General features: G+C 43.0%; 1 protein-coding gene across 8 annotated transcripts in view; it reads right to left on the bottom strand.

The window, feature by feature from the left end:
* Positions 1-19,813, bottom strand: part of LOC144685847 (putative E3 ubiquitin-protein ligase HERC1) — a 429,767-nt gene that overhangs the window by 50,341 nt on the left and 359,613 nt on the right. For all 8 annotated transcript variants that reach the window (XR_013577800.1, XM_078550801.1, XM_078550834.1 and 5 more), the window contains 7 exons: positions 17,386-17,567; positions 16,777-16,932; positions 10,746-10,868; positions 8,143-8,245; positions 7,109-7,278; positions 6,012-6,150; positions 4,230-4,399 (listed from right to left, as the gene is read on the bottom strand). Coding sequence is in view for 7 of the 8 variants with exons in the window: in XM_078550801.1 (XP_078406927.1) it covers positions 4,230-4,399; positions 6,012-6,150; positions 7,109-7,278; positions 8,143-8,245; positions 10,746-10,868; positions 16,777-16,932; positions 17,386-17,567 (1,043 nt within the window). In the remaining variant the exon portion in view is untranslated. The remainder of the gene's footprint in view (positions 1-4,229; positions 4,400-6,011; positions 6,151-7,108; positions 7,279-8,142; positions 8,246-10,745; positions 10,869-16,776; positions 16,933-17,385; positions 17,568-19,813) is intronic.

Below are 19,813 nucleotides of genomic sequence, written 5' to 3'. Positions count from 1 at the left end.
CAAGATTAGCTATTCATGTGTGCACGTGCTTAGATGTCAAGTCATTAGTGCAAGTCCATCACCTCCTGTTCCACAGCAGAATAGGCTTGGTGCTTCCAAATCAGCATGGATTTTTCTGAAAACCTGTCCCACATAGTTTTTTTCTATCTATTCTTTCCAGACCCCTCATGATTATGAACACCTCTATTGATTCTCCTTTCAACCTTTCCTTCTTAAAGGAAAACAGCCACAGCTTCTCCAATCTACCCAGATAACTAAAGTCCTTCACCCTGGAACCATTCTCCTATTTCTTTTCTGCACCCTCTCTAAAGCCTTCATTTCACTCACCTGGTGGGCCCTAAGCTCTGGAATACCATCCTATACCTCTCTGCTTCAGTTTCCACTTTTAGGAGGTTGACTTAATGGGCAGAATTTTACATCCTGTGTGCGGGCATGAGCCCGACCCGATCGGGTGTAAAATTGCGCAAGATGATGTCAGGCGAGCGTCCTGATGTCATCGTGCACTCGTACAATATTTCGCTCGGTGGGTGCGTGCAAAAGTTGGAAGCACACCCGCTGACAATTAAGCCTGCAATTAAACCCATAAATGGCATATTTGTCTGTGATTTTTTGTGGCCCGTCCAACCTTACAGTTGGCGGATGGGCAAATTGGCCAGGTGGCCTTTACATTTTTCATCAAACCTCATCCAAAGGCGGGGTGAAATTTCCATTAGGAGATAAAATAAAAATAAAGATCTGGGGACAGCATTTTTATGAGGTATGCTTTCAGGTGCTTGATTGTGATGCATGGGCATTTTTTTTTGCAGCTTTTTACTGCTTTATTTCATTATTTGCAGGTCTGCTGCTTCCTGAGGCAACTGTCTGCCTTCAGGGGGCTCTCTTGCAGCGCTCACCCGCATACATGGTGATGTCATCGCCTGCCCTCTTCCCACCCCCACCCTGGCAGTGCTGAGCTTTACAGCGCGTTTTTCACGATGGCTGGCCGTTAATTGTCCAGCCAGTGTGAAATCGTGTTCGGCGGCCGATCGTGGTCGGGGGTTCGTTTCCCAGCCGCTCCCGGGCCCGCCAACCGAGAAATTCAAGCCAATCTCTCCTTATGTGTTTCAGTGTCATAGTTTGCTTTGTAATGATCCTGCCAAGGGATGTTTTATTAGGTTAAAAGAAGCTATATAAATAAAAGTTATTGTTGGGCAAAGCCAGAACAAGGAGGCATAATCTTAAAATAAGAGCTAGACCATTTAGGAGGAGTGAAACCAGGAAGCACTTTGTTAACAAACGGTAGTGGTAGTCTGGAACTCCTCCCCCACCTCTTTCCACACACCTTTTTGAAATTTTCAAGACTGAGAATGCGAGATTATTGTTAGGTGAGAGAATCAAAGAACATGGAACAAAAGTGAGTAAATGGACTTGAGGGTCAGATCAACTATATTCTAACTGAATGACCAAACACCCATATGATTGATTGACAATTCCTGCTCTATCTTTGTACAGATTGCAAAGAGTTACTTAATTCAGTAGGGGGTGGGGGGGTGCAAATCAGGAAAGCAGATCATTTTAAAAACTCAAGTATCTATGCTGATGGAAAAGTAACTGTTGCAACTTCAAGGTTTTGAAGGAATTGTACATATTTCTGTTCCCGCTGTTGACTTAACTCTTTATCTCTGTCTTTCAGATAATGTTTTAGATAAATTGGCATTCCAATTCCATGCAGAAATATAAGGCAGAATCTTGTGCTCTTGTTGGTGGTGAGCTTGGGAGCGGGAGGGGCATGTAATTAGGCAAGGTAATGGCTACCTTTCCACCTCCACCAAAATTAAGCTCAGGGCAGGAAAGCCCATGGCCGACCTTCCTGACTCGCTGCCTATTGAGGCCCTTAGGTGGCTAATTATGACAACTTAAGGGCCTCATGCGGACCTGTCGCCATGTGGCATGCACAACAGGTGAAACTGTGGACCGCTTGTGACCTTGGGGGAGCCGGTGGTGGTGGTGGTTGGGGGGTCCCTTGATCAAATGCAGTCAGTGCCTGATCGAGGGACTGGACATCAGGAAGGGGGGTTCCCCACAGAGAGCCAACCCCTGCCCTTGCTGCTGACTTCCCTGTCTCTGCGATCCCCACCCTGTGAAACATCAACCCCACGACCTGCCCCACCCACGATACTTATCTGTTGCCTGGATCCTCCGTGCTCATAGGATTCCGGGGAGGGTGTTCTTCTGGCCCCTGCCAGGGCCTCCTTAGTGGTGCTGCTGAATGCAAGAGCTGATTGGCCGGCAGCTCTCACTAGGTGGGACTTTTGCCCCCAGGGACTTGATTCCAAGGGATGGCTGACCAGTGGCCTTGCCACTGACTAACTGGCTTGTGGCAGAACTTCTCGAAAAGAGGCACCGTGGGTCTCTCGCCAGTTCTCCAGCCAGCAGGTGATACACCCAATGCCACAATAAGATTCTGCCCACAGTACTTGACTAAGCTTTCAAGAGTATCGAATCTAAGCCTGAAAATTAAATCAACAATTTTACAACAGCCCTTGGAGCCTGTTTCAGAATTATGTAGCTTGATTCATACCTCTAAAAAATCCTTGATATTAAACCCTGAATGATGGACAGGAGCGGAGACTAAAAAGTAAAGTATGCATACTGCTATCCATGGGATCAGCAGACAATCCTGCCATTGACTCGGTCTTAAATCCTGGGGGTGGGGTAATTTGCATAAAAGGGGTGAGTGCTGACGCCAAAGAGGTGAAACTGTGAGATCTCTGGCAGAGGGTGTACCTATCATTGGAATTTTAGATTTATTTTCTTTATTCTTTCATAGGGTGTGAGCGTGATTGGCCAGCATTTGTTGCCCATCCCTAATCGCCCATGAATTGAGTGGCTTGCTAGGCCATTTTCAAAGGGCAGTTAAGAGTCAACCACATTGCTGTGGGTCTGGAGTCACATGTAGGCCAGACCAGGTAAGAATGGTAGGTTTCCTTCCCTAAAGGACATTAGTGAACCAGATAGTTTTTTTACAACAATCGAAGATAGTTTCATGGTCACTAGCTTTATATTCCAGATTTATTAACTGAATTCAAATTCCGCCAGTTGCGTGATGGGATTTGAACCCAGGTCCCCAGAGCATTAGTTGGGTCTCTGGATTACCAGTCCAGTGACATTACCACTTTGCCATTGTCTCGTCAGGTGCCAGGAAAGGATATTAGTTTTCTGAAAGCAATTAACTTTTTGGCAACTTTTAATTTCTTAGATCCTAAAAAGAAACAGAAAGTGCTGGGAAAACTCAGTAGGTCCGGCAGCATCTGTGGAGAGAGAAACCAGGTTAACATTTCGAGTTCGTGTGACTCTTCTTCAGAACTGAAGAGAGGTAGAGGTGTGGTTGGTTTTTTGCTGTTGAAAAAGCGGGTAGGGTCAGGTGAAGTGAAAGGGAAGGTCAGAGATAATTTAGAGGGCAGGGGGAGATTAAATGACGAAGAGATCGTGGAACAAAAGGCAACGAGTGGTAATAGTACCAGTAAAGGAACAAAGCATTTATCTTTATTTGATTGACTCCCTCTGGCAGGGAGTTTCTGTTAACCAGGTTTCCTAACAGCAGTTGTAAAGTTCTAAGTCAGAGTCTAACAGTTAATCCAAATTGTAGCTTGAGAAATACTTGTCAGAGATATCCCACTTGTACCAAATTCCCGACTTAACACCCGGTTCACAAGGCACTCTGTTCTCGCATCACTCTGTGAGGTAGCAAAACCTGCCCTTTTCAAGTCCTACCAACAACCAATTCTTTAAAGCTCCACTTTTAACTGTTCTACATCTATTAACTTCCTTGAAATTGTTATCTTCCCATATCTCAAAGAGAACTCCACCACTCCCACTGTTACATCCTAGATGCTCGGTTTCCTCTTTTCTGCCAAACACTTCTTGCCCTGCAACGCTTGAGTAACTGGCAACAACCCCAGCAAAGCTCTAAATAAGCCATCCTACATTGTTATTTCATGTTTATGTCCTTACAGTATTGAAATCAAGAGTCACTGCATTGTTCCCAGCTCTCACTTATCCTTCCCAAAGAGTTTATCTTCTTCAGTACTTCTTTCCTTCTGCCATCATTAGGTTTTTAACACACAGGTTTGGCCAAATTGTGACTTGTAGATTTGCTTGGTCTTCTCTTTTAATGATTTCTAACTTGGCATGGGATGCCACAATAAAAAAACACTACTTTTAACCAGGATATAAAAGAAATATTTTACCTGATGGTTAGAATTGAGATTTAGCAGTCGCCAAGACTTGTACATCAGATCAGAGAAGTGAAATAGAACACGCAACCTATCTGTAAGGACTTCTGGGCTGCACTCTTTAAGCACATTGTATTGCGGAGGTACCATCTGTGGTATACCGAGTTGAACAGGAATTGTGCTACCTATGATTTAAAAACAAACAAGGTAAATTACTGCTCTAAATTCAAAGATAATAGAGCTTAGTTGCTTACCAATTCTAAAACTCAGCTGCTCTTGTACCTATTATGTGGAAAAATTTGAATTTAGAGTTTCAGGACAATGGGTGGAATTTGATATGTGCAATGAGGTCTCACCCACCTGTTGGGGAACTGATGGGAACCCTGTGTTGGTTGTCTCTGGGAGGTCTGACAGAATTAGCAGGCAATCAAGCATTCACCTGGACAATGTTGAGCCTTCCACATAATCAAGCCGTCAGAAGGGTGGTTATCCCACCCCCTCCCCCAAAAGCTGCTTCCCAATCATAGGCCGATCTCCAGTACAGGTAGCATCATCGGGAGCAGTGACTACTGTGGGTTCAACACTAGAGCCTACCTTAAGGATTGCTGCTGGATCCCGAGGTAGAATTAAGTGTGAACGGAATGGGGTTTGCCAAGGAGGGGAGAGGAGGGGGCTCAGAAGTGAGGCCAGCGGGGTGGCTTTCAGTGGGCCACCCTGCCTTCATGATGCTAGGTCCCTTGATTGGGCACAGAATGCTTGCGAATGAGGGATCTCCACTACTAGGCTGCAGGCAAACTAGGCAGGCCTCCCCGCATGGTGAGTTCCCCAACTGTAGGTTGAATACCAGCAGCAGTGGTATGAGGCCCTAAGTGGCCCTTAATTGGTTACTTAAGAGCCTCACTTGACCTCTGGGCCTGCTCTTCATCCTTCCCATCTTGAGTTTGATCGGGAGTTGCAAGGTGGGGGGTGGGGGAAGAGACGGGAAGGCAGCAGGATCTCACCCCACACTCTCCCACAAGGTCAAAAGGCCCTTCTGCCCAATCAAATTGCCCCACTCTGGCCTCTGAACTCACCTCAATGGGGTGGCGTTAATTCTGACCAAAGTTTCCAAGTCAAAATCACTCTATAAATTTAGTACTCATAACGTTTCAAAAATATCAGGTCACCTATCATTTTAAAAGAGTTACAGTCTTTTCCATAACCATTGATTTTAACAATTTATTAATGTATTCATTGTGTGCTCTCTACATCACAGGAACTTCAAAATGTGGCACCACTTATGAAACAACTTCAGCTACACCAACAGTAGCTTAAACATCCCAAAAAGCCTGCCTAACCTCAGTAGACATTAATTTAAAATAAAATATTTTCAGATTGTAGACAACACCAGCAAGGGTGCATTTATTGCCTAAACCTAATGGCCCTTCTTCAGTAATGTGCTTAATATCAGCCCAGGTAAAGCATTAAAGTTGCAGTGTGGTGCTCAAAGTAAAGATGATACGTTTGTGAGTGTGTGTTTGTGTGTGAAAAGAGAGAGAGTGGGAGAGATCTCAGAGATAAAAGGAACATATTTAAAGCTAGAGTTCATTCAATTTTAATTTAATGAGAGCCAATTAGCCTTGCAGTTAAAAGTTGTTATAACAAGCATACACCAGAACCATTTATGATATTTGACAGCTTCCAGTTCTTTGCAATGGTTCATAAATACCTATAAATCACAAACTAATCCTACCGAAATTCTAAATGCTTTTGTTGCAGTTTCATTAATTGTGTTACAAGATTAGTATGGAAGGTCACCTGGAGTTGAAGGTGAAAGAGGCGGGGTGGTCCATGCAGCACTGTGACATCGACCAGTTGAAATCTGACGAATATTCTTCCCTTGAAGTGTAGCGATCAACGTTGGCTCCTTTACTTGGTTGGTATGGTTTAGACCAAGCTGCATAAAGGAAATTAAAAATTTGTGGCACTAACTTACAACATAGCTACACAGACACTAGACAAGTGAGGACATTTTACAACATGTTAAGGCTTTAACTGTGCAGTTTAGCTTAAAATAAAAATCTAAATGCTAGAAATGTAAAGAAAATAAGAAGAATACAACCCAGAGTACATCTCATTTGCCTTCTACTATTCTGGTAATCATACTGATCTATCTGCTGTGGATCACTAATGTTTACTTTCAGGTTTTCAGTGTTCATAAACCTCTTTTTATTTAACATTCCATTAATTCAACAGTACACAAAAATGATTCTAAGCCTGTTCAGTGAGTTTTAAGCAAGTTATATAGTTAGGCGAGCTCTTTATCATTCTTGGAATTGAAAATGTATTTAATATACTACCTAAATAATCTCAGGTTACTTACTAAAGGAGACGTTGGCAAAAGAAAAACATTTTAAGCTACTATTAATGTTATTGATGTCATGTGGCTGAGTAATTCCCCTTCCTTCACCATTGAAAACATCTTTTTTTTCTTGTGGAGCTTGGGAGAAAGGTAGAAGGAAAGGTCAGTCATTTGCTCCCAGGAAAACTAAAGCAACATCTATTAAAATATATTAAATTAATGATCGCCAACATGTGCTTTTCAGCTGGGGTCACTGGGGAGTGGTGAGCAGTAGGAGCCCTGGATGATTTTTCATTGCAGAGGTGTGGAGCCAGTTGTAGTGCTCCAACTGCTGCACCACTGAGAACAGCCAACTCAACAAAGGAAAAGAATCAAATCTAGAATTTCTGGTTGGGTGTGGTTTGGTATAATGAACAGTGCACCAAAGCAGAGGCCAGATGAGCAAATATGCAGCATTTGGTTTAATTAAAACGTAATAAGCTGTCAAATTAAAGGAGGAATTTTTGTGTATTAATTAATTATATTATACTTATATACCTTATAGCTGTCCTACCTGGCCTTCAGCATTGCACCCCCAGGCGAACATATCTCCTGTAGAACACAAAGCAAGTGTATGCTCTGATCCCACTGCAATATCTTCAACAAACATTGCTTCCAGCGCGGGAACTTGCTGTGGACGATTATGATTACGCAGCATTGAATCCGGCAAACCTATAAGACGCTCTAAAGGTAAAAATGAAAAGAAAGTATTCTGAAAAATCTTCTGAGGTGACTTGATAGTTCTAAACTTGAAACCAGTTGGTTATGAATTTGTGTTTGGCTTCAGGAAGAGTGAGGGGAAACTCTGGTTGGGCAGAGCTGAAAAAATGGGCAGAACTTAAAGGTCATGGAAGTGGGCCCATCTACTGGCTGGAAAGCCAGTGGCAACACAGCTACAACCATTTCTGGGAGCCCTGGCGCGATTAAAAGTCAGTCAGGCAGTCTGCTGCCTGTCGTTGGCTCCTGCAGGGTGGATGTCCCACCACCAAGAGCTGCTGGCAACACTTGCGTACCATCAGCATCACCAGGAACTGTAGTCACTGCTGGTACTGCAGAAGGCCCCAGGAGAAGGATCATTGCTGGAGCCCCGTTAAGTGTGGCTGGCTCACTGGGGCCAGTCAGGTAGGCCCAGAGAGGTGGGCTGGTGTAAAGGGCTGGGAGATAGAGGTTGGTGGTCTTCTTGTGGGGGCTGCCCTTACCAGGGGCAGGTCCCTCCATTGGACACAGGGTGCCCAAATAGGAGGACCCTCCCCATCAGGCTTCAAGCATGCCCACCAGGTTATACCAGGCAATTTGTCCACATGGTATTCAGAATTGGCTTCACTACTGATCTACATAATGTCAGTATAACTTGTTTCTGAATTATAGTCCAATGCTTTCCAGTTGCACCACAGTGCTGCTATGTCTCATTGATAACTGTCTTAGATGATATCAAGTGGCTTCAGAGTATAATGCATCACCCCTAAAAACCTCTGTAAATGTATGGTCTAAATGTCCTATCAGTATTTTATTAAATACAATAACATGACTGATGAGATAGGAAGATACCTTGTCCAAAAGTGTATACATGCCCATCCTTTGTCAGTACAACAGAAAACTGGGTTCCACAAGCTACTTTCTTCACTCCTTTATTGCAAAGGCTTTCAATTTTCTGTGTGGTAAAATCACAGGTTTTAAAAAATAAAGACTTTTGTTTATATAGCACCTTCTACAAACTCAATATGTCCCAAAGAACTTTACAACCAATAAAGTATTTTTTTGAAGTGCAGTCAATGCTGTAATGCAGGAAATGTGGTAACCAATTTGTCCACAATAACACTCAGCAATGTAATAATAACCAGATAATCCTTTTTGTGATGTTGATTGAGGAATTGTGATGTTGGAGAGAATGCATCTTGAATGGTGAGGCTGCATCTCGAATACTGTGTCCAGTTTTGTTCTCTTTGTTTAAGGAAGGATGTAAATGCGTTGGAGGCGGTTCAGAGGAGGTTTACTAGATTGATACCTGGAATGAGTGTGTTGTCTTATGAGGATAGGTTGAACAGGCTGGGCTTGTTTCCACTGGAGTTTAGAAGAGTGAAAGGTGACTTGATTGAAGTATATAAGATCCTGAATGGTCTTGACAAGGTGGACATGGAAAGGATTTTTCCTTTTGATGGTGAGTCCAGAACTAGGGGGCACTGTTATAAAATTATGGGTTGCCCTTATAGGACAGAGATGGGGGGAATTTCTTTCTCTCAGAGGGTTGTGTGACTTTGGAACTCTCTGCCTCAGAAGGTGGCGGAGGAGGGTCATTGAATTTTTTAAGGAAGGGGTACATAGATTCTTGTTAGGCAAGGGAATCAAAGGTTAACGGGGGTAGATGAGAGTGTGGAACTCAAACATAAACAGATCAGCCATGATCTTATTGAATGGCGGAGCAGGCTCGAGGGGCTGAATGGCCTACCTCTGCTCCTATTTCGTATGTTCGTATATTCAAACAAATATTGGCCAGGATATCTCCCCTGCTATTCTTTGAAATACGGGAGTTTTATATCTACCCGAGAGGGCAACCTCTCTCATGCGGAAGACAGCATTCTCTCGGTAATGTAGAGGAGTGCCAGCCTAGATTTCTATGCTCAACCTCTTGAACACATAACCTTCTGACTCAGAGGCAAGAGTGCTACCAACTTTGCCATGACTGACACCAGTCATAATTGAAGATTAAATTGCCTAGCACAGTAAGAATTAAAAACTAATTATGTTCTCAATTTAAGCAAGACTCTCCAGTTTTCCATGCTCTGTAAATGTTCGAGACTAACATAAAGACAAGATTTAAAAAACTGACATGATAACCTAAAATCCCCAAAACATTTTTTTTATTCGGCCATGGGATGTGGCGTCACTGGCTAGGCCAGCAATTATTGCCCATCCCTAATTGCCCTTGTTCGGAGGGCATTTAAGAGTCAACCACATTGCTGTGGGTCTGGAGTCACATGTAAGCCAGATCAGATAAGGAAGGCAGATTTCCTTCCCTAAAGGATATTAGAACCAGATGGATTTTTATGACAAACGACAATGGTTTCATCAAGATAAAAACAAAAAACTACTGCGGATGCTGGAAATCCAAAACAAAAACAGAATTACCTGGAAAAACTCAGCAGGTCGGCGGAGAAGAAAATAGTTGACATTTTGTTCTGCTGAAGGGTCATGAGGACTCGAAACGTCAACTCTTTTCTTCTCCGCCGATGCTGCCAGACCTGCTGAGTTTTTCCAGGTAATTCTGTTTTTGTTTTGGCAATGGTTTCATGGTCATCATTGGCCTTTTAATTCCAGATTTTTATTGAACTCAAATTTCACCATCTGCCAATCTGCCATGGGAGGGATTCAAAGCCAGGTACCCTGTGTCTCTGGAGTTCTAGTCCAGCGATAACACCATTATGCCAGCATCTCCCCTAAAGCATGACACACAATTTAAAGAGGATCTGAACCGCGGTATTCAGCATGACACATAGGCAATGATGTTAAGTTACAATTCAATTTGTGAACGGTGACTTCATTCAAATCAAGCAACAACAGTTACCAAATAATCCATACAACCAGTTTTTCATGACCAGAGGTAAAATAAGTGAATAGTTTACTATTATGGTACACTACAGGTATAGTACTTGGATGGGAAATTTGAGCAAATATGGACAACTCTTTGCTTCCAACTACGATGCAAATTTTCATTCCCCATTTTGAGCTTTTATTTTGTTTGCTATGTTAATAAATCACAGAAGGATGTACACTACAACCTTGCAGACTGTTGTGTATTTCCTATCGAGACGCAGGTTACAGACAATCAACAAACCCAATGCCAAAACTAACCCTAACCCCACTCTAAAGCACTACCAGGCAAGCTTTAAATACTGGCTTTATATTGCAAACAGTGGTAACAGTTATGCCAGAGGAAAGGAAACAATCAATTCATTACTATTATTGGATGCTACATCACACTAAAATATCCAGGATATGATATATAAATGAAAAATATTCCAAAATTAGACTAAATATATTGTAAATACTTTATTGTGAATACATAAGCTGGTATTCGTCCTACAAACTTAAACAAGAAATAGGTCGTATACATGTCCTTTATGTGGTCACTAAGATATGGCTTATATTCTCACCTGGGGACAGCATTTAACAGTACAAGCTCCTAATCCCAATTTGCCATAATCTCCATCACCGAACGACCAGACTATCATTCCATCCGATGAGACAACAAGAGTGTGATTCAGTCCACAGGCCACCTGAGGAAATAAAGGAAATCTCTTACACAAAAACAAAAATACCTGGAAAAACTCAGCATGTCTGACAGCGGATAGGGATACAGTTGACGTTTCGAGTCCGTATGACCCTTCATCAGAACTAAGACATATAGAAATGAGATGAAATATAAGCTGGTAGAGGGGTCTGGGGCAGGTAGAGCTCAATAGGGGGCCAGTGATAGGTGGAGGCCAAGAAGAGACTGCCAAAGATGTCATAGACAAAAGGACAAAGGGGTGTTGACGGTGGTGATATTATCTAAAGGATGTGCTAATGGGAACATTAAGGGTAGCAAGCAGGACAAGCTAGTGGCAGATGGCCCTAGTGGGGGTGGGATGGGGGGAAGGGATTGAAATGGGCTAAAAGGTGGAGGTGAAACAATAGATCGAAATAAATTTAAAAATAGGAGGGAAAAGAAAAAAATATATTTGTAAAAAAAATGATAAATTATTGGAAAAAGAGGGATCAAAAAGGGGGTGGGAATGGAGGAGACAGTTCATGATCTGAAATCGTTGAAGCCAATATTAAGTCCAGAAGACTGTAAAGTGCCTAGTCGGAAGATGAGGTGCTGTTCCTCCAGTTTGCGTTGAGCTTCACTGGAACATTGCAGCAGGCCAAGGACAGACATGGGGCATGAGAGCAGGGTGGTGTGTTGAAATGGCAAGCGACAGGGAGGTCTGGGTCATGCTTGCGGACAGACCGAAGGTGTTCCGCAAAGCGGTCACCCAGTCTGTGTTTGGTCTCTCCAATGTAGAGGAGACCGCATTGGGAGCAGCGAATGCAGTAGACGAAATTGAGGGAAGTGCAAGTGAAGCACTGCTTCACTTGAAAAGAGTGTTTGGGCCCTTGGACGGTGAGGAGGGGGGAAGTAAAGGGGCAGGTGTTGCACCTTCTGCGGTTGCATGGGAAGGTGCCGTGGGAGGGGGTTGAGGTGTAGGGGGTGATGGAGGAGTGGACAAGGGTGTCCCGAAGGGAATGATCCCTGCGGAAAGCCGCCAGCGGGGTGAAGGGAAGATGTGTTTGGTGGTGGCATCATGCTGGAGTTGGCAGAAATGGCGGAGGATGATCCTTTGAACGCGGAGGCTGGTGGGGTGATAAGTGAGAACAAAGGGGACCCTATCATGGTTCTGGGAGGGAGAGGAATCTCTAATCCTGTTCCATAATATTTATATGGGAATAGTTCATGAATGGATAATTAATGCAGCCAGCATCAAGCCACTATACAATGTTTTTCTTGCTCTTCAACAACCCTCGAAGCATTCAGTCATACATGGCTTTAGTGAAAATTAAATATATGGGAATGAATTATGTTCTGTAATCTATCCTAGGAAACATAAGAACAGAACTAGGCCAGTCAACCACCCAACCACCATTTAATTAGATTATCAACCCTGTACACCTGCCTTTATAATTATAGAATAGAGGCCAGAGTTTTTTTCCTCGTGCATGCTCGGTGGGAGCGGAGAGTCGGGAAGCCAACCGTCGCCCGCAATCAGCTCCGCGCTGCGATTTCATGCGGGCGGGCCAATTAAGGCTCGCCCTGCATGGATCGCAAGCGGCAGCGCTGAGCGCTGCCTGTGCGGGGAAAGGGGGGGGAGAGCAGGGCCTCGCGCGCAGTTCGTGCACGCGCGTGAAAGGGCGTTTCAATCTCTCTGAGGCACGGAGCTGCCTCAGGGAGATTGAAGCACTTTATAAAAAAATTAATAAATGCAATAAAAATTTAATGAAACATGTCCCCTCATGTGACTGTGTCACATGAGATGGGACATGTTTTTAAATTCAAAACGAAGTTTTTATTTAATTTGTATTAACTTTATGAAACCTCATCCCGCTCATGGATGAGGTTGAGGTTTCCTAAAAAATGTAAAGGCCGCTTGGCCTATTTGCCTGCCCGCCAACCAAACGAAATATCACGAGTGCGTGATGATGTCGGGGCGCGTCATATTACGTTCGGGCATGTCGGGTGAGCGCCCGCACGCCGAAGGTAAAATTCTGGCCAGAATTACAGTATCCTACAGCACGAAAGGAGACCAGTCAGCTAGTGTTGGCTCTTTGAAAAAGCTGTCCAATTTAGTCCTGAGCTCCATCTTTTTCCTCATAGTCCTGCAGTTTTCTTTAGTCCTTTTCTCCATATCGCTGGATAACCTTACCTAATAAAAATCTATCAAATTTAGTCTTGAAAATGTCATTTGATCCAATATCCACAGACTCTCAGGGGAGATGATTCTACATTTCCACTACCCTTTCTGTGAAAAGGTGTTTTTGTCACTCCTAAATGGCCTAGCTCTAATTTTAACATTGTGCTCATTTATTCTGCATTTCCTCACCAGAGGAAATAGCAATTCTGCATATACTTATTCTGTTGAAACCTTTTATTATGTTAAGTACCCTTGCAATCTTCTAAACTCAATGTAATATAAAGCCATATTTATGTAACCTGTCCTCAATTTAAGCCTCTAAACCACAATATAATTTTAGTAAAATTTCACTGTACCCCTTTTAAGGCCAGCATGTCCTTCCCTAGGCATGGTGCCCAGAGCTGGATACAATAAATCAGATGGGATCTGACCAAGGCTGATGTTTTAAAGAAAGACAAAGAAATTGTATGGTCTCACCACTCTTATGAAATTCTTGACCAGTGACTTCTGCTGACAGAAGCCTGGGATTGGGTATAAGTAGCAAATGCCCCCTCCTTCGTTCACCTGCATTCAATGTCCAAATGTGGGGAAAGTGCAGCTCAAGATTTCGAGGCCTTACAATGGTCATAAGATCACCAAGGCTCCTTTGGCAGCCCCTCCAAACCCGTGCCCTCTGCCACCTAGAAGGACAAGGGCAGCAGATACATTGGAACACCGCCAGCTCCAAGTTCCCTTCCAAGTCACACACCACCCTGACTTGGAACTACACTTTCATTCCTCCACTGTCGCTGGGTCAAAATCCTGGAACTATCTCCCTAATAGCACTGTGGGTGTACCTACACCACATGGACTGCAGCGGTTCAAGAAGGCAGCTCACCACCATCTTCTCAAGGGCAATTAGGGATGGGCAATAATTGCTGGCCTAGCCAGTTATACCCACATCCCGTATATTAATTAAAATAACTATTATTGCAAGTGGACCACACACCCCCATAATCCAGAGCACACCTTTTAATGTGCAATATCTGGTTAAGTGATAGCATGATTTGGTGGTCATAACAGAGAACCCACACTCCATAAACCATTGCTCTTTCACCTCTATTTACATAAATTGGACTGAAAAGTATTGGTGGAGGGGAGTGGGGTGGGGGTTGGTGGAGGAGGAGTGAGTTTTGAGTTTATGAGATAGGGATATTCAGCTGTCGAATAAAGGGACCATCCTAAGTGGAACATCTACCTGTTGAATTGGGCGGAAGGTGCCCATGAATCTTGTTTTAGCTAAGCCCCAGGCTGTGAAAATGGAATGGCACCTGGTTACATGGTTACTATCTGGGGGAGAATTTTCTCTCCATTGTGGGGGTTGGGTGGGAGCGGGTGGGTGCGCAGCTGATGGCTGCCCGCAATTGGCTGCGCACCGCCATTTTACGTGGGTGGGCCAATTAAGGCCGGCCCAGTGTGACGTGCACCTGGAAGCACTGGGCGCTCCCTGTGTGGCGGGGAAGGAGGCTGAGTCAGGGCCTGTGCTCTTTCGCGCATATGCGCAAAAGAGCGCAGAAATCTCCCTGAGGCATAGAGCTACCTCAGGGAGATTAGTTTGATTTTCTAAAATTTTAATAAAGAGAAAAATTTTTTTTTGAGATATGTTCCCTCATGTGACAGTGTCACATGAGCTAGGACATGTCAATGAACTTTAATAAAAAAATTTATTTAATTTATAAAGCCTTCGTGAAACCTCAACCCGCCCGTGGATGAGGTTTCATGATAAAACGCCTGGGCTCTTTGCCTGCCCACCAACTTTAAGGTTGGTCAGGCAGCTCAGTTGATAACTTTAATTAGTTTTTAAATGGCCTTAATAGGCTTTTGACAGTCCGGCGGGAACGCAGCTGACTCCGCTGTGTGCCCGCCGAACTGAAGATCTGAATGCACATGGCGTCATCGGAACGCACGTTCGATGTCACCTCGCATCAGCGAGCTGGGCCTACTCCCACATACCGACCCGAAGATTCTGGCCTTGCTGTCTGTTTTGGCTTGTGGTAGCACTTTCATGTTAGAAAGTCCTGGGGTAGAATTTTCGGCTCAGCGAGCGGGGACGGGGCCCGCTCGCTGGGGCATAAAAGGGCGCAGGGAGACATCAGGTGTGCAACCCGACATCACCGCATGTCATTCAGATTTTCAGTTCGGCAGGCGGGCAGCCGACTTGGCTGCGTGCCCACCGAACTGTCAAAGGCCTATTAATGCCATTTAACAATCAATTAAATCATTGACCTGAGCTGACCGTCCTCCCTTAAGATTGGCAGGCAGGCGAAGAGCCCAGGCAGCCTTAGCATTTTTCATGGAACCTCATCCAGGGGCGGGATGAGGTTTCATGGACATTTTTAAAGTGTTGGGAAAATTTTTATTAACATTAATGGACATGTCGCAACTCATGTGACAGTTTCACATGAGGGGACATATCCTTAAAATTTTTTTCTCCCTTTAATCAATGTGCCTCAGGGAGATTTCTGTGCTCTTACGCGCGCATGCATGAAAGAGCGCATTCCCCGACTCAGGCAATACTGGGCACGCGTCACGCTGGGCGGGCCTTAATTGGCCTGCCCACATAAAATGGCGGCGCCCAGCTGATCGGGGGTGCTGATCGGCTGCGTGCACGCCTGTCCCTGCACAACCCCCCCGACGGGGAGAAAATTCTGCCCCCGGGTTGTAGCTGTGCTCCAGACACTTGAGCACAATAATCTAGGCTGGCACTCCAGTGCAGAAATTGAGGGAGTGCTACATTGCCAGAAATTATGTGAAATGGAAGCTTCATGAGCCCAGTCAGCTCGACAAAAGATCCCACGGCACTATTTAATGAACACCAGAGGAGTTCTCGCAATGTCTTGGCCATTATTTATCCCTTAACTAACATCTCTAAAACAGATGATCTGCAGTTTGTGGAGCAATGGTGTGCACTGTTTGCCACATTTTCCTATCTTACAACAGTGGCTACACTTAAAAATACTTAATGGGCTGTGAAACTCTCTAGGATTTCCTGAAATCTTGAAATAATAATGGTATTATATTCAAGAAACACATTTGTGGCCCAAGGGTTGAATTGTAGTGTAGCTTACATCGAAAACAAATGCTAAGTAATCAGGCTAAAAATATGCAAGCATGTAACAATCATGTAGCAACAAAAATAGACAAACAAATTCAGCGAGTAACAGGGAAACGGTGGGTGGATATTAAAAGGATAAAACTGAATACATTTAAATTTTGTAAATTAAGTACATTAAGGACCTGAATCATGCAAGTTCAGCCTTTCTTTACCACTCCAATCGTTAGAACATGCATTTACGTTCCTTTAAATTATAAAAATAAATGCCAAGACACTGCAGAGGTCTAAGGAAAAGAAGTGAACATTAAACCAAAAAAGGAACTATTTACAGGGCTGATCAAAACCTTGCTAAGAAAGGTGTGTTTTAAGGAGGATCTTGAAAGGAAAGGAGGGTGAGAAGATTTAAGGAATGAATTCCAGAGCATGTAATATCAACTATACCAGTCTTGTTGCAAAAACATGTAAGTTGAATATAGGTCACATGACTGAAGGCAGGATAAATTTTTCTACTTGACAAGTAGTGATCAACAATCTCTGGTCAACAAACAGGTTCCATCACAATGTTTAAAAACAAAGCACTTCTTTTTGCACCAAAGTGATACTTTTCACTTGTGCTTTATATTCAATTTTTTTGATCAAACAAGTTCCAGTTATCAGTACCTGTCCTATTGAATAATCCTCCAATGCAGTAACCTTTTCAGGTAGCATTTTGTTAGATGTGCTCCTGAGACCCAACCTTCCATAATCTCCACTCCCGAATGTGAAGAGTTTTCCATCAACTGTTACCACAGCTGAATGTTTAAATCCACAGGAGAGCTGTCCAAATAGAAAGAAAGATCATTCAGTTATTTCTTTTTGGGAAGAACATAATTGGAAGTATTTCTTGAAATACTGTTCTATTTCAAAGGTTGCGAATGTTTAATTAGATTGATAGATAGTGGGGCTGGAATGTTACGCATTGTTGGATTAAACATATTTTGCAATTCCTCATAACATGAGCTATGTTATCTCAGCATTGCTGCCGTGGGCCAGCTATTCCCACTTCATGGAGGTGGGGTGAGGTGGGGGGAGGTGGAAAGAGAAACTCAAGGGAAGTTATTCCAGGCCACTCTTGTACAATCCTGGCATTAAAAGTAGGTCCACACCTACCCTCTCAGCCACAGATGGTAACTGATGGAAGTACCTGGAAGAAGAGGAAAAATATAAAAACACCTTATCAAAAATAATTTTACTTCCTTTTTTTAATTGTGTGAAATAATGAGAGTATACCTGCACAACATCCTCTCCCTGCAGTGCCTCGATTTGTCTAGGTCTGCGCTGTCTTTCACTGTTTCCATGCCCAAGTTTTCCATAATCACCATCTCCCCAGCTAAAAACTTCCCCGCTCTCAGTTAGAGCCATAGAATGACCATCTGATCCACATGAAGTGGCTAATCGGGTCACAACATAACCTGGGGAAGAAACAGAATGATGAGGGGTATTGCTAGATCCAAGATGGACAATGAGGAAATGTAAGATACAACTACTCTAAAAGGATAAGATATACATCCATAAATGCTTTATGCCACAGAGTAATTTTTTTGTATATTGAATTAATAAAGTAAAAGCATTATAATGTTCAAAACCACTTAGAAACATAATATTGTCACGATGATGGGAAATTGTGACTGAGTGAGATCTACCTATAACTTCACCAGCTAACCAAAAACATATTGAACTGTTTAAAGAGGATCTACTTTAAAAAAAAGAAAAGACACTGACAAAGATGGCTACCACCAGTCACCTGATGTCTGGTATTGTAAGTTGACCACATTTCTGGAAGTTACCATATGGATTGCATTGTAGACCTGCCCTGACATGTTGCATGGAATTTCACACTTGGGGGGAGGGGCACAGGAAGGGCATCAAGAGCCACTTCAAAAAGGACCTCTTGAAAAGAAGGCATTAAAATGCAAAGTGCTAGACTTTAATCAACGGTAATTCTGTCAAGACAATGGGAACTGCTATCCAGCCAGAATCACCCAACGGACACTCAAAACCCCTTGTGGAGGACAAAATAACACCATCTCCTGTTGGTTTCTACTATCTTGAAATGTGTCAAAGGTTTCTGAGATGAAAGATCAAAAATGTGATTACTTTTTCTACAACAATGATGGCAAGACATGTTAATCTAATTCCTTTTATGGAATATACAGACAGGAGGTTTAAGAACTGTTTTTTCCAAACCAGAGGGAGAGAAGTCATTGAAGTAATCTGGAAAAACTGCTGAAAGAAGCAGTAATCTCTCTCGCTCTCTCTTTCTCTCACAAGCTAATATTGTCTCCAGCAAAATGCAGTTACCTGAACTTCAATTCAACTCCTGGATTTTAAAGGAAACCAGCTACCTTCAAACAGCTACAATGTTCAACAATCTACACTTCAAGGTCAAGCAAAGGATTTAATTGTACATTCTTTAAATATTTTAGCTCAAACTTTTCTTACTTGTGAGATCTGTGTGTGTGCGTGTGTCATTGCGTCTTTTGACTATTTTTTCTCGAGTTCAGTAACTAATAAACTTACTCTTTTCTTTGACTCAAGAAAACCTGGTTTGAGTGGCTCGTTAAAAAGTAGATATGTTTGGATTGGAAAAGGCATCTACCTTGTGTGTACCATCTACCGCAGCAACTCACCAAGGATCCTTTGACAGCACCTTCCAAACCCACAATCTCTTCCACCTAGAAGGACAAGGGCAGCAGATACATGGGAACACCACCACCTCCTGCAGGTTCCCTTCCAAGCCACACACCATCCTGACTTGGAACCAAATTGCCATTCCTTCACTGCAGCTGGGTCAAAATCCTGGAACTCCTTATCTAACAACATTATAGATGTACCTTCACCACATGGACTGCAGCATTCAAGAGGGCGGCTCACCACCACCTTCTCAAGGGGAACTAGGGATGTGCAGTAAATGCTGGCTTAGCCATTGATGCCCACATCCTTTGTAAAGATGGCATTGGACATGGTAGGCTGAGAATATCAAAAATTTGACCGAGTGAAAGGAAATTTAAATATAGGTCCATTAAAAGAACGGCCAATCAAACACCTACACAAACAATAGACACACACATTTGTACTCGAATCAAAAGTGGTGGACGAAGAACCTGGCAAGGCTGAGAATGTGAGGCACTGTTGATCTTAACAGCACACTGTTGTTAAAATTAAAGTTTAAATTAGTTAAATTGCATTAAATTAAATGCTTTCAAGAAAAAGGTAATGCTGTAAATATGAAAATCCTGAGGTCTATATAAGCAAGTTGATGTTACTGAGGGGCATTTACCCTTGATTAGTAACTGCTTGTAAATCCCATGCTCCTACCTTCTCTGGGTTGGCCAGATTGTCAAAGTCAGAAGAAACTGGCAGGATAAAGCTGATTTTCTGGTTTCATAAATGATGCTCTCTCACTGGTCAGCTCCCCATCTCCAAGTGTGAAACAATCTTTTCATCATGTGTCACTTTCAAGCACAACACTTAAGTAGTGACATTTTTTTTTGTAATCCAGACCACAGAAAGCATTTGATAATTACTATGTTTTACAGTTAGCTTCTGACGTTCCTATTCTCTTTTGAAATAAACTGAAAAGTTTCCTCATCTGTAAATATACATAACATCTATCAGGAAGATATAATAATTCTCATAATGTTATTGGAATTTATTG

The sequence above is a fragment of the Cetorhinus maximus genome, chromosome 1 (assembly GCF_964194155.1).
Source record: "Cetorhinus maximus chromosome 1, sCetMax3.hap1.1, whole genome shotgun sequence".
In the NCBI taxonomy this organism is placed as follows: domain Eukaryota; kingdom Metazoa; phylum Chordata; class Chondrichthyes; order Lamniformes; family Cetorhinidae; genus Cetorhinus; species Cetorhinus maximus.
This window is presented reverse-complemented; position numbering and strand designations above follow the sequence as displayed.